This window comes from Salvelinus sp. IW2-2015, unplaced genomic scaffold (assembly GCF_002910315.2).
Source record: "Salvelinus sp. IW2-2015 unplaced genomic scaffold, ASM291031v2 Un_scaffold16369, whole genome shotgun sequence".
Lineage (NCBI taxonomy): Eukaryota > Metazoa > Chordata > Actinopteri > Salmoniformes > Salmonidae > Salvelinus > Salvelinus sp. IW2-2015.
The window spans coordinates 37,342-51,345 of NW_019957555.1; the positions used below are offsets into that span (position 1 = coordinate 37,342).

General features: G+C 42.0%; 1 protein-coding gene across 1 annotated transcript; it reads left to right on the forward strand.

Moving 5' to 3' along the window:
• The first annotated feature begins 652 nt into the window (after nucleotides 1–652).
• On the forward strand, nucleotides 653–10,266 carry LOC112080533 (sialin-like). The gene is made up of 11 exons (XM_024146319.2): nucleotides 653–832; nucleotides 1,344–1,531; nucleotides 1,934–2,148; nucleotides 2,628–2,861; nucleotides 3,081–3,255; nucleotides 3,831–3,949; nucleotides 7,819–7,980; nucleotides 8,419–8,551; nucleotides 9,088–9,235; nucleotides 9,474–9,564; nucleotides 9,948–10,266. Exons 2-11 carry the CDS (start codon nucleotides 1,429–1,431, stop codon nucleotides 10,113–10,115), a joined length of 1,548 nt encoding a protein of 515 aa, XP_024002087.1. The 5' UTR covers nucleotides 653–832; nucleotides 1,344–1,428; the 3' UTR covers nucleotides 10,116–10,266.
• Nucleotides 10,267–14,004: the final 3,738 nt, after the last annotated feature.

Sequence of the window (14,004 nt, forward strand, 5' to 3'; positions counted from 1 at the left end):
GTGACTACCGGTTTCTCCGAATCGTAAACACGCAAATAGATTTTGCACATAGATTTTTGAGTCTATCCATGTGTAATTGGAATTTCATGGTGAACAAAAAGTAGAGCAGTCGTTGATCACATCAATCAAAATCATCTTGGTTTAGTTACAAATTGTGGACATTCTAGTTTTCTGAATTTGAATCTGAATGTGTATTACAGAAAAGGAAAAACATAAATATGCTAAGCATTGTGTTAATCACTCCAAACTGAATAAAAATGTTATTCACTTTAAATTTCACCTACACCATGTCAAGAGGTATTACATTACGTCATTCTATTCCACCCCCCTCATCAGCTGACCTGCTTAACATACATTCTCTGTTCCTCCAATGGTAACCTGGGAAAGTTTTGTTTGTCTGCACATACACTAGGTTCACATCTGCTTTTGGTCAGTCTGCACAAGTCACAGAGTGGAGGAGAGGCCAAGTCTACTACTTCATTTCATTTAGTGGAAAGACCTATATTCTGAGGTCAGATGTATTGCATACTACTTGTCCAGCATTAAAAGATGTAGCTATGAAAAATCATACAAATCATGTGTATGTGACTGACTTTACATAGGCCTTAACTCACAGTCTGGTATTTGTTTCCCGTCTTGTTTTTGTCTGCAGGGTCAACATGGATAATCCACACCACCAGCTAGCGGAAAACTATTTGGAGCATCATCATCCTCATCATCATCATCATCTGAAGAAGAATGTATATATGATGCTCTCTAGTCCTAGGATCTAGGTCTAGAACCTCAATAACCGCAAGTGAATAACTATCTGGTCCATCCAGTCCAATTTGTGGTAATTGGTCAAACCTTTTTCTCTATCTAAACATTCCTCGATATAAAGAGCAAAACATAATGTTATATACATGTGTGTCTATGTTGGATCTCTTTGACTTGTCAGGTGTTTTGTAATTGTTGCACAATCTCCAATGGATTTCTTTAAAGTCAGTAAGTTGTTGTCGTCTGGCTATTGTAGCTAAGGAACTAAATACTTTTGTCTTGGCATGCTCGGCCAATTACATTGAACACTATAAGGACCATTGGCCTGCCTAGTCATGGTCATTCTCATATCCAAATCAAATCAAATTTGATTGCTCACATACACATATTTAACAGATGTTATTGCGGGTGTAGCGAAATGCTTGTCCAGCCTGTATCTGTAGTCTTGACCCGTCTGTGTGTATGTGTGTGTGTGTGTGTGTGTGTGTGTGTGTGTGTGTGTGTGTGTGCGTGCGCGTGCGTACGTGCATGAGGCTGAATGTCTAGCAATTGTTCATGCTGACTCTTGCTGTTTCTCTATCTAGCAGATTTTCTTAGGACACTATGGTTAGGTGACCTCAGATCACCCTCACTTCATTCCTCTCTCTGGCCGTCACCTGACTTGTGGTTGCAATGGCTCTGCAAAATGGATACTCCATCAACTCCTCCCCACTGGACGAGAGTGGAGATACTACACCCCTACTTAAAAAAGAAGTGGTGGATGTTGATGATTCAGGTGTCTTAACTTGTTTTGGTTGCTCTTTTGCGTAGTCAGCACTCAGCAGCATGGATGTGCTAGTAATGCTTCATTATGTAATGATAATCTTCTGATAGTTGAATGAAGTCATATCAAGTGTTTTGTCAGTATGGGGCATTGATGTCAGTGGGTGACTAAGCGAACATTTGACCTACGTGGAAGTTCGGATTCGACCCCTATGATTTTGCTTATTACATCATAACTAACAGTGTGCTAGTGAAATATGTCATTTAAGTGTCATGTACTCCTCGTTAGCTAGAGTAGATTTACTACTAACATGGTCTAAATAGTCATCTTTAAGTGTCATCTTTAGTCATCTTTAAGTGTTTTCAGATAGACTGTGAGGTGTGATTGGGCACATGTTGTCGTCGTGTCTAACAGTACCTCCACAATGTTGCTCTGCACGCTGCAATCTGGCCATCATGATGTTCTTTGGATTCTCCGTCGTCTACGGTCTCCGTGTCAATCTAAGTGTTGCCATGGTCGCCATGGTCAATGGGACCAAAAGCCAACCATCTCTCAACAGCTCAGGTGGCCATGAGTGCCCAGTTTCCTCCCACGGCAATGGCAGCCAAACCCCAGACCAACCAGATGGGGTAAGTACCAGCTCTTCCAAAGTATTAACTAGACCTATAGTAGTACACTCTACATGCATATTATATCATATATTATAAACTGGGTGGTTCGAGACCTGAATGTTGATTGGCTGACAGCCATCAGACCGTATACCAATGGTATGGTAAAACATTTATTTGACTTATCTAATTACATTGGTAACCAGTTTATAATAGCAATAAGGCACCTCGGAGGTTTGTGATATATGGCCAATATACCACAGCTAAAGGCTGTGTCCAGGCACTCCTCGTTACGTTGCGCATAAGAACAGCCCATAGCCGTAGTATAGGCCCCCAGGCCTTATTGCTTAATTATAGCTCATATATTACAGTACATAAATAGGCTTCACACAAACATGATCCATGCATACTGGACATACTGCACATGCGAAGACACTCACAAACTCATACGTAACACTTATGCTCATTTACGTCTCTCTGTCTCTCTCTCTCTCGCTCAGATACCTCTGTATTTGTGGGATTCTCTGACTCAGGGCCTGCTGCTGGGGGCGTTCTTCTTTGGCTACCTGGTGACGCAGATCCCCGGGGGTTACTTGGCCGGACACTTTGGGGGGAGTATCTTCCTGGGGGGAGGGGTGCTGGGCACTGCAGCCCTCACCCTCCTCACCCCCCTGGCAGCGCAGCTAGGACCCTACTGGCTGTTTGGCTTACGGGCACTGGAGGGATTTGGGGAGGTAAGAGGCTTCGTGTGTGCAGAGTAGGGGTCAATCTCATTCTGTCATCAGCAATGAACTGGATTAGCATTTGATTGTATAAACCATCGTATTTATCGTATACATATAGCCATATAGTCATTATTTTCCGTAAAACACCAAGGCATATTGTTCATTTCAGTGCCATAAGAATGGTTCATTTAAATCAGTGTGTATCGCTCTGTGTTTGTATGTCCTCAGGGGGTGACGTTCCCGGCCATGATGGCCATGTGGGCTCGCTGGGCTCCCCCTCTAGAGAGGTCTCGGCTTATGACCCTTTCGGGGTCAGGGGCCAACTTTGGGGCCTTTGTAGCCCTGCCCCTCACTGGCTTCATCTGTCACAGTCTGGGCTGGCCCGCTGTCTTCTACATGTTTGGTGAGAGTTGGATAGCAATTACACCCCTCAAACATAATACATTCATTACACACCTCAAACATAAACATTCATTACACACCTCAAACATAAACATTCATTACACCCCTCAAACATAAACATTCATTACACCCCTCAAACATAAACATTCATTACACCCCTCAAACATAAACATTCATTACACACCTCAAACATTCATTACACCCCTCAAACATAAACATTCACTACACACCTCAAACATATACATTCATTACACCCCTCAAACATAAACATTCATTACACACCTCAAACATATACATTCATTACACCCCTCAAACATATACATTCCCCCTACACACAGCATATCTGCATGTCTCTACATACCCACATTTTCAGCTCTTATTTTGTTCTCCTGTGAAGTTTTCACACACATAATACCTTCCAATTTTTTTTATCATTCACAATTCTTCTCTGCACACTCTCTTGTTCAGCACAAACACTGTACCTGCACAACCTTTTGCTTTGTGAAGATGTTAACAGAATCAGGCTTTTCTCTCACTCCGTCCCTCTGTCTCTCTGTCTCTGTCTCTCATCACCAGGGGGTGCTGGTTGCATTTGGGCAGTGTTCTGGTTCATTCTGGTGTCGGACCAGCCTGGCACTCATCCACGAATCAGCACAAGAGAAAAAGATTACATCATCAACTCCATAGGAAAAGAGGTAACAACAGTCTATCCTTTATGACCCTTTGTCATACATTTTGTAAATCGGTTCACAGTCAATCCCCTTCCTCTCAATTCATTTCGATTTAATTCAAGGGGCTTTATTGGCATGGGAAACATATGTTAACATTGCCAAAGCAAGTGAGGTAGATAATATACAAAAGTGAAATAAACTATAAAAATGAACAGTAAACATTACACTTCCAAAAGAATAAAGACATTACAAATGTGGTATTATGTATATATACAGTGTTGTAACAATGTGAAAATGGTTAAAGTACAAAAGGGAAAATAAATAAACATAAATATGGGTTGTATTTACAATTGTGTTTGTTCTTCGCTAATTGCCCTTTTCTTGTTGCAACAGGTCACAAATATTGCTGCTGTGATGGCACACTGTTGTATTTCACCCAGTAGATATGGTAGTTTATCAAAATTGGGTTTGTTTTCYAATTCTTTGTGGATCTGTGTAATCTGAGGGAAATATGTGTCTCTAATATGGTCATACATTTGGCAAGAGGTTAGGAAGTGCAGCTCAGTTTCCACCTCATTTTGTGGGCAGTGTGCACATAGCCTGTCTTCTCTTGAGAGCCAGGTCTGCCTACGGCGGCCTTTCTCAATAGCAAGGCTATGCTCACTGAGTCTGTACATAGTCCAAGCTTTCCTTAAGTTTGGGTCAGTCACAGTGGTCAGGTATTCTGCCACTGTGTACTCTCTGTTTGGGCCAAATAGCATTCTAGTTTGCTCAGTTTTTTTGTTAATTCTTTCAAATGTGTCAAGTAATTTGCTTTTTGTTTTCTCATGATTTGGTCGAGTCTAATTGTGTTGATGTCCTGGGGCTCTGTGGGGTCTGTTTGTGTTTGTGAACAGAGCCTTAGGACCAGCTTGCTTAGGGGACTCTTCTCCAGGTTCATCTCTCTGTAGGTGATGGCTTTGTTATGGAAGTTTTGGGAATCGCTTCCTTTTAGGTGGTTGTATAATTTAACGGCTCTTTTCTGGATTTTGATCATTAGCGGGTATCGGCCTAATTCTGCTCTGCATGCATTATTTGGTGTTTTGCGTTGTAAACTGGGGATATTTTTGCAGAATTCTGCATGCAGAGTCTCAATTTGGTGTTTGTCCCATTTTGTGAATTCTTGGTTGGTGAGCGGACCCCAGACCTCACAACCATAAAGGGCAATGGGTTCTATAACTGATTCAAGTATTTTTAGCCAGATCCTAATTGGTATGTCAAATTTTATGTTCCTTTTGATGGCATAGAATGCCCTTCTTGCCTTGTCTCTCAGATTGTTCACAGCTTTGTGGAAGTTACCTGTGGCGCTGATGTTTAGGCCAAGGAATGTATAGTTTTTTGTGTGCTCTAGGGCAATGGTGTCTAGATGGAATTTGTATTTGTGGTCCTGGTGACTGGACCTTTTTTGGAACACCCTTATTTTGGTCTTACTGAGAATTACTGTCATGGCCCAGGTCTGGCAGAATCTGTGCAGAAGATCTAGGTGCTGCTGTAGGCCCTCCTTGGTTGGTGACAGAAGCATCAGATCATCAGCAAACAGTAGACATTTGACTTCAGATTCTAGTAGGGTGAGGCCGGGTGCTGCAGACTATTCAAGTGCCCTCGCCAATTCGTTGATATATATGTTGAAGAGGGTGGGGCTTAAGCTGCATCCCTGTCTCACCCCACGGCCCTGTGGGAAGAAATGTGTTCGTTTTTTTGCCTATTTTAACCGCACACTTGTTTGTGTATATGGATTTTATAATGTCATATGTTTTTCCCCCAACACCACTTTCCATCAATTTGTATAGCAGACTCTCATGCCAAATTGAGTCAAAGGCTTTTTTGAAATCAACAAAGCATGAGAAGACTTTGCCTTTGTTTCGGTTTGTTTGTTTATTAGGGTGTGCAGGGTGAATACATGGTCTGTCATACGATAATTTGGTAAAAATCCAATTTGACAATTGCTCAGTACATTGTTTTCACTGAGGAAATGTACGAGTCTGCTGTTAATGATAATGCAGAGGATTTTCCCAAGGTTGCTGTTGACGCATATCCCACAGAAGTTATTGGGGTCAAATTTGTCTCCACTTTTGTGGATTGGGGTGATCAGTCCTTGGTTCCAAATATTGGGGAAGATGCCAGATGCCATGACGTTAATGTCACGGCCTTTGAAAGAACTGGACCAAGGTGCAGCGTGGTGAGCGTACATTTTCTTTTATTTAGGTGAATACTCCGACAAAACAATAAACTCTACAAAACAAACCGTGAAGCTAAAGGCTATGTGCCATAAACAAAGTCAACTTCCCACAAAGACAGGTGGGAAAAAGGGCTACCTAAGTATGGTTCTCAATCAGAGACAACAATAGACAGCTGTCCCTGATTGAGAACCCTACCCGGCCAAAACATAGAAATACAAATAATAGAACATAGAATACCCACCCCAACTCACACCCTGACCAAACCAAAATAGAGACATAAAAAGGATCTCTAAGGTCAGGGCGTGACAGTTAAAGAGTTTTAGTACAGCCAATTGGAATTTGTTGTCTGTATATTTGATCATTTCATTGAGGATACCATCAACACCACAGGCTTTTTTGGGTTGGGGGGTTTTTATTTTATCTTGTAGTTCATTCAAGGTAATTGGAGAATCCAGTGGGTTCTGGTAGTCTTTAATAGTTGATTCTAAGATTTGTATTTGATCATGTATATGTTTTTGCTGTTTGTTCTTTGTCAGAGCCAAAAAGATTGGAGAAGTGGTTTACCCATTTTCCCAGAAGTGGTTAGAGTCTATGGATTCTTCAATTACATTGAGCTGATTTCTGACGTGCTGTTCCTTCTTTATCCGTAGTGTATTTCTGTATTGTTTTAATGATTCACCATAGTGAAGGCGTAGACTCAGGTTTTCTGGGTCTTTATGTTTTTGGTTGAACAGGTTTCTCAATTTCTTTCTTAAGTTTTTGCATTCTTCATCAAACCATTTGTCATTGTTGTTCATTTTCTTCGGTTTTCTGCTTGACATTTTTAGATTTGATAGGGAAGCTGAGAGGTCAAATATACTGTTTAAGATTTTCTACTGCCAGGTTTACACCTTCACTATTACAGTGGAACGTTTTGTCCAGGAAGTTGTCTAAAAGGGATTGAATTTGTTGTTGCCTAACTGATTTTTGGTAGGTTTCCACGCTACATTCCTTCCATATATAGCATTTCTTAATATTACTCAGTTCCTTTGGCTTTGATGCCTCATGATTGACTATTGCTCTGTTCAAGTAGARTGTAATTTTGCTGTGATCTGATAGGTGTGTCAGTGGGCTGCCTGTGAACGCTCTGAGAGACTCTGGGTTGTACTACTGCCAAGAGATGAGCTATAGGTGTACCTACCATAGGAGTCCCCTCGAAGCCTACCATTGACTATGTACATACCCAGCATGCGACAGAGCTGCAGGAGTTGCGACCCGTTTTTGTTGGTTATGTTGTCATAGTTGTGCCTAGGGGGGGCATATGGGGGAGGGAATGCTGTCACCTCCAGGCAGGTGTTTGTCCCCCTGTGTGCTGAGGGGGTCAGGTTCTTGTCCGGTTCGGGCATTTAGGTTGCAACAGACTAGTACATGTCCCTGGGCCTGGAAATGATTGATTTCCCCCTCCAGGATGGAGAAGCTGTCTTCATTAAAGTATGGGGATTCTAGTGGGGGGAAATACTGTAGGTAGCACACAGGAGGATATTTTTATCTGTCAAGATAATTTCCTTTTGAATTCCTAGCCAAATGTAAAATGTTCCTGTTTGACTAATTTAATGGAGTGAGTTAGGTCTGCTCTATACCAAATTAGCATACCCCCTCTCTCCTCTCTCGCTCTCTCTCTGGCTCCTAACCCAGGGTGGTGCCCATGGCTGGTCAGTGCCTTTGTTACCCATGATGCTCTCTGTTCCCCTGTGGGCCATCATAGTGTCTCAGATGTGTGCCAACTGGGGTAACTGCATTCTGCTCACCTCACTACCCACCTACATGGACACGGTGCTTCACTTTGACCTCCGACAGGTGAGACCCAAAGAAATCGTACATTAAGTCATACATCATTGATATATATGGACATATGATTTCTATGGATGACGCCTTTAAGAGGAGAGCGACAGAGTGAGACGCTCAATTCCATAGTGCTGTAAAGGCCAGATAGGTGTAAGAAATATGGTAAGAGCTCCACCTGGTGGTATTAGGCTCTGTAGGCAGGTGGTAGGACTAGATAATGACTAAGATATCATGGTGTACAGGGATAGAACAGGAGTCTCGAGACTTGAATCATGTTCGGTTGTAACCTAGGCCTACACCGTGCTGCTGTAGCATTGCTGTAATAAAACATTGGTGAAAGTGATGCCATGTTATCGGGATATTTCATTCCTGCAATGCAGTTGCAATCCTTTCTGTTGTTGTTTTTGTTGTCGGTTAATATTGTCTATTTCTTTCTGACTGTCTATATAGAATGCCTTTCTCTCAGCTCTGCCCTATCTGGGTGGCTGGACCTTCTCAGTGATATCAGGTGTAGTAGCAGACAGCCTCCTGGAGAAGGAGCTGTTGAGTGTCACAGCGGTCCGCAAGATCTTCACTATCACAGGCAAGGAGGGGACTTTTATTTTGAAAAGAACTGGTCTTGGTTACTTATGGACTTTACCAGATGTTTGATTGATTGACTGGTAAAACATGCAACAGTTTTTTGGGGATTCTTTGGATGCTATTTCATGCAGTGGATATTTTAGTTTGTTGTAATATGTTTTGTAACAAAATATGAACTAATAGAGTATTACATTTGAGTTATTTAGAAGACGCTCTAATCCAGACCGATTTACAGTTAGAGTATCACATAAACTGTATACATGTGTTGTTGTTAATTGTGTGAATGGCCATACCTATGTGTTTCTATTAAGTGCAGCGTTTGTACATTGACCATGTATATTGACGTCACAGGAGGCTGCTGAGGGGAGGTCGGCTCATAATAATGGCCGGAACGGAACAAATGGAATGGCATCAAACACCTGGAAACCATGTAGTATTTGAGCTCGTTCTACTAATTGCCATGAGCCCGTTCTCCCCAATTAAGGAGCCATCAACCTCCTGTGATTGATGTATTTTTGTTGACCGCTCGTCCCCCAGGTCTGCTGCTGCCTGCAGCCTTCCTGGTTGCTGTGGGCTACTCCGGCTGCAGTGGTGTGTTGGCAGTGACCTTCCTCACCCTCTCTTCAACTGTAGGAGGCACCAGTGCAGCCGGGGTCTTCATCAACCAGATAGACATTGCTCCACGGTGGGTGTTTAATCGATTTGAGAGGTCGTCACTTCACTTGTTTCTCTTCACGTCTCTCCCTACTCACCAGTCTTTTCTGGCATATTTTGGACCTTCACTGAACTTTCTCTCTCTTGCACTCATTCCATCACACTCTAAGTCACTGAAGACTGAAGAAGTCACTCACGTACTCACTGCTTTTCACTGCTTTTGGATGTTTGGAGTTTGGGATGTCTATTTTTCTCTCTCTCTTCCTCAGGTATGCGGGGGTGCTTTTCGGAATCACCAACACTTTCGGGACTATCCCAGGTGTGGTCGCTCCAATCGTCACGGGTTACCTCACCAAAGATGTAAGCTTTCTGGTGACATTTCCTTCATAATCAAATGTATTCATTCTGTACTACTTTTAGAAATAATTGAATATTTGTAATATATCTACTTAAATACTGTCAAATTATTACACCATGGCTGTGTTGACACAGGCAGCACAATTCTGATAGTTAAAAAAAAATACTGGTATTTTGACCAAACAGATCAGCTCTGGAAAAGAGCTGATGTGAAAAGATCTGATGTGATTGGTCAAAAGACCAATTAGTGGAAGAAACATCAGAATTGGGCTGCTTGACGCGAGGAGTATGCAATTGAGAACTTCCCAATGGCTCATTTCTAAAAGTTACTGCACTCTTGAAGACTGTTATACATACGACCATGTCCCCCCTCCCTCCTGGAACAGCAATCCCTGGCGGGATGGAGGAGTGTGTTCTGTCTGTCGGCCGGGATCAGCGCCGTAGGAGCTTTCATCTTCACCTTGTTTGGGTCCGGGGAGGTCCAGAAATGGGCCCTGGTAGAGGAGGATCAGGAACAGGCAGAAACAAAGAGAGACAGGTTAATCCCTACATGACAGACAGACAAGACCTAAAGCAGGGTTCCCCAACTGATGGCCCACGGTGGTTTTATTTGGCACCCCATGTTTTCTGAGCAAAAAATGTATAAAACAATACTATTCTTATTTTTTACATTTKCATTGTTGGACATAAAAAAATATTAAAACATCAGGAAATCAGCTCCCGAGTCATTTTAATTTGGGAATTCTGTTCGCAAGTATTTCTGCACATAATAGAGAGGCACATGATCATATACAAATGTAAGCATTGTTTGAAATTATGTTTTAGTCAAATATCTGTTTGGGCTTCTTGCGGTCAATTTGCAGTCTATAAATGATTTAAAATGATGTTCTGGCCCCCTGACCATCTGCTCAATAATTTTTTTTTTTTTTTAAATCGGCCTTCGGCGGAATCTAGTTGATGATCCCTGTAAGAAATAAACTGACCTCAGGTTAACTTAACTCACCATCAGGTGGTTTTAAAAAGYATGGGCCAGTGCATTCTCTTAGTACACTGTGTTGGGAATGGGACCCTTTATCAAATACGATATTCATGATAGGATGAGGGACTTTTTAAAATGGCCTCTTTATTTTCCAAATGCCTTTCTTTAGTATTGTTTTACAACTATCTGTTTCTGACKATGTTTTGTATTTACAGTTGACGTCGGAAGTTTACATACACCTTAGCCAAATACATTTAAACTCAGTTTCTCACAATTCCTGACATTTAATCCAGTAAAATTCCCTGTCTTAGATCAGTTAGGATCACCACTTTATTTTAAGAATGTGAAATGTCTAAATAATAGTAGAGAAAAAAAATATTTTCAGCTTTAAGCTTTAATTTTAAAGTTTACATACACATTAGTATTTGGTAGCATTGCCTTTAAATTGTTTAACTTGGGTCAAATGTTTCAGGTAGCCTTCCACAATCTTCCCGCAATAAGTTGGGTGAATTTTGGCCCATTCCTCCTGACAAATCTGGTGCAACCGAGTCAGGTTTGTAGGCCACCTTGCTCGCACACACTTTTTCAGTTCTGCCCACAAATGTTCTATAGGATTGAGGTCAGGGCTTTGTGATAGCCACTCCAATACCTTGACTTTGTTGTCCTTAACCCATTTTGCCACAACTTTGGAAGTATGCTTGGGGTCATTGTCCATTTGAAGACCCATTTGCGACCAAGCTTTAACTTCCTGACTGATGTGTTGAGATGTTGCTTCAATATATCCAGATAATTTTCCTCCCCATGATTCTATCTATTTTGTGAAGTGCACCAGACCCTCCTGCAGCAAAGCACCCCCACAATATAATGCTGCCACCCCCGTTCTTCACGGTTGGGATGGTGTTCTTCGGCTTGCAAGCCTCTCCCTTTTTCTCCAAACATAATGATGGTCATTATGGCCAAACAGTTCTATATTTCTTTCATTAGACCAGAGGACTTTTCTCCAAAAAGTACCATCTTTGTCCCATGTGCAGTTGCAACCGCAGTCTGGCTTTTTTTATGGTGGTTTTGGAGCAGTGGCTTCTTCCTTGCTGAGCGGCCTTTCGGGTTATGTCGATATAGGCATGTTTTACTGTGGCTATAGATACTTTTGTACCTGTTTCCGCCAACATCTTCGCAAGGTCCTTTGCTGTTGTTCTGGGATTGATTTGCACTTTTCGCAGCAAAGTACGTTCATCTCTTGGAGACAGAACGCGTCTCCTGCCATGAGTGGTATGACGGCTGCATGGTCCCATGGTGTTTATACTTGCGTACTATGTTTTGTACAGATGAACGTGGCACCTTCAGGCGTTTGGAAATTGCTCCAAAAGATAAACCTGACTTGTGGAAGTCTACACATTTTTTCTAGGTCTTGGCTGATTTTCCCATGATTTCAAGTGTAACCGATGTGAAATGGCTAGCTAGTTAGCGGTGTTGCGCGCTAATAGCGTTTCAATCGGGTGATGTCACTCTGAGACCTGAAGTAGTTGTTCCCTTGCTCTGTAAGGACCGTGGCTTTTGTGGCACGATGGGTAACGATGCTTCGTGGGTGACTGTTGTCTGTGTGCAGAGGGTCCCTGGTTCGAGCCAGGCGAGGGGACGGATGAAAGCTATACTGTTACACAAGCAAAGTTTGCAGAGTTTGAAGGTAGGCCTTGAAATACATCCACAGGTACACCTCCAATTGACTCAAATTATGTCAATTAGTCTATCCGAAGCTTCTAAAGCCATGACATCATTTTCTGGAATTTTCCAAGCTGTTTAAAGGCACAGTCAACTTAGTGTATGTAAACTTCTGACCCGCTGGAATTGTGATACAGTGAAATAATCTGTCTGTAAACAATTGTTGGAAACATTACTTGTGTCATGCACAAAGTAGATGTCCTAACCGACTTGCCAAAACTATAGTTTGTTAAGAAGAAATTTGTGGAGWGGTTAAAAAACAAGTTTAATGACTCCAACCTAAGTGTATGTAAACTTCRGACTTCAACTGTATATACAGGATGAATTGGTATGCCTTTTATACTCAAATCAAACAGCTTTACGTTTGAGTTTGAGTTCATTTTTATCTTTACASGGACAGTGCACATTAATCAACGTTTCAGTTAAAGTGCCGGTTTTAGCCAGCCGGCAAWTMTTTTATTGCAGTCCCTGGCCAGGTTATTAAAAACAATTCCAATAACAATACAGACAAACAATTAGCAGTGAGCACATGCAGAGCAACATTGAACAAGCAGCATGCACACAGAGCAACAGCACAAAAAGCATCACAACAAAATKCATAAAAGCAACTAAGTGTTTCCATACCTCACAAGAAACAGATAACATGGAAAGTGGCAATACACASCTAGGGATTGTTTTCACAAGTTTGATTGGCCTTTAGCCATGTCTTCATGTTTTTTGTGAAGGTGTGATAAGTGGTTTCAATTGTGTGTGTCTGATGGCAGTGTGTTCCAGACATGGGAAGCTTTCACAGAGAAAGCAGATTGACTAAATGTGCTTTTCCTTAAGGGAACTATACAGTGACCTCTCATGGCAGACCTTGTGGATCTGCTGCAGAGGGTTTGGGTTTTCTGTTTGACAAGAGTACTAAGTGGGGCGGGGCCATTTAGYATRTTGAATACAAGACATGCGTCGGTGTATTGCACAAGATTATCCCAAGTCAGAAGCTCATGCTTTCTGAGAATGTAACAGTGATGATGGCTATTGGYCCTGTTTGTTGACAGACTGAATGGGTTTTAATGTTGTGCAGCAAGCTTGGGCCCAACTAGTCTAGCAGTATGTTAAGTGGGGGAGGATTCAAAATGGTACTAACCGTAAGTGGTAAAAATCCTCTACGGGATCAGTGTCCCTATACCGGGACGGTTATGCTAACGTTCGCTAATGTGAAGAGCATGACGTTTTAAGTAAGGGCAAACTTTCCAGGACATAGACATGTCTTATATGGGCAGAAAGCTTAAATTCTTGTTAATCTAACTGCACTGTCCAATTTACAGTAGCTATTACAGTGAAAAAAGACCATGCTATTGTTTGAGGAGAGTGCACAACAGCAAAKAACGTATCACGGCAACTGGTTTTATACATTCACCTCTGAAGGTAAATAATGTACTTACATTCAGTAATCTTGCTCTGATTTGTCATCCTGAGGGTCCCAGAGATATCGCTAGKTTCTCACACAAAATGGCKGARGTGTCAGTCTGTGCTAGCAAAACAGGGGTGACAGGGGTTTGCAAGCCCCTGTGTCAGGGCTTYCAAACCATTACAGACTACAAAGGAAAGCACAGCCGAGAGCTGTCCAGTGACACGAGCCTACCAGARGAGCTAAACTACTTCTATGCTCGCTTTGAGGAAAATAACATTGAAACATGTATGAGAGCACCAGCTGTTCCGCCGCCGATGTGAGTAAGACCTTACAACAGGTCAACYTT

Bases quoted from the DNA above. Each gene is read 5' to 3' on its own strand.
- LOC112080533 (XM_024146319.2), top strand. From the start codon at position 1,429: ATGGCTCTGCAAAATGGATACTCCATCAACTCCTCCCCACTGGACGAG. The intron at 2,862-3,080 runs GTAAGAGGCTTC...GTATGTCCTCAG, and splicing joins CACTGGAGGGATTTGGGGAG to GGGGTGACGTTCCCGGCCAT. The intron at 9,236-9,473 runs GTGGGTGTTTAA...TCTCTTCCTCAG, and splicing joins CAGATAGACATTGCTCCACG to GTATGCGGGGGTGCTTTTCG.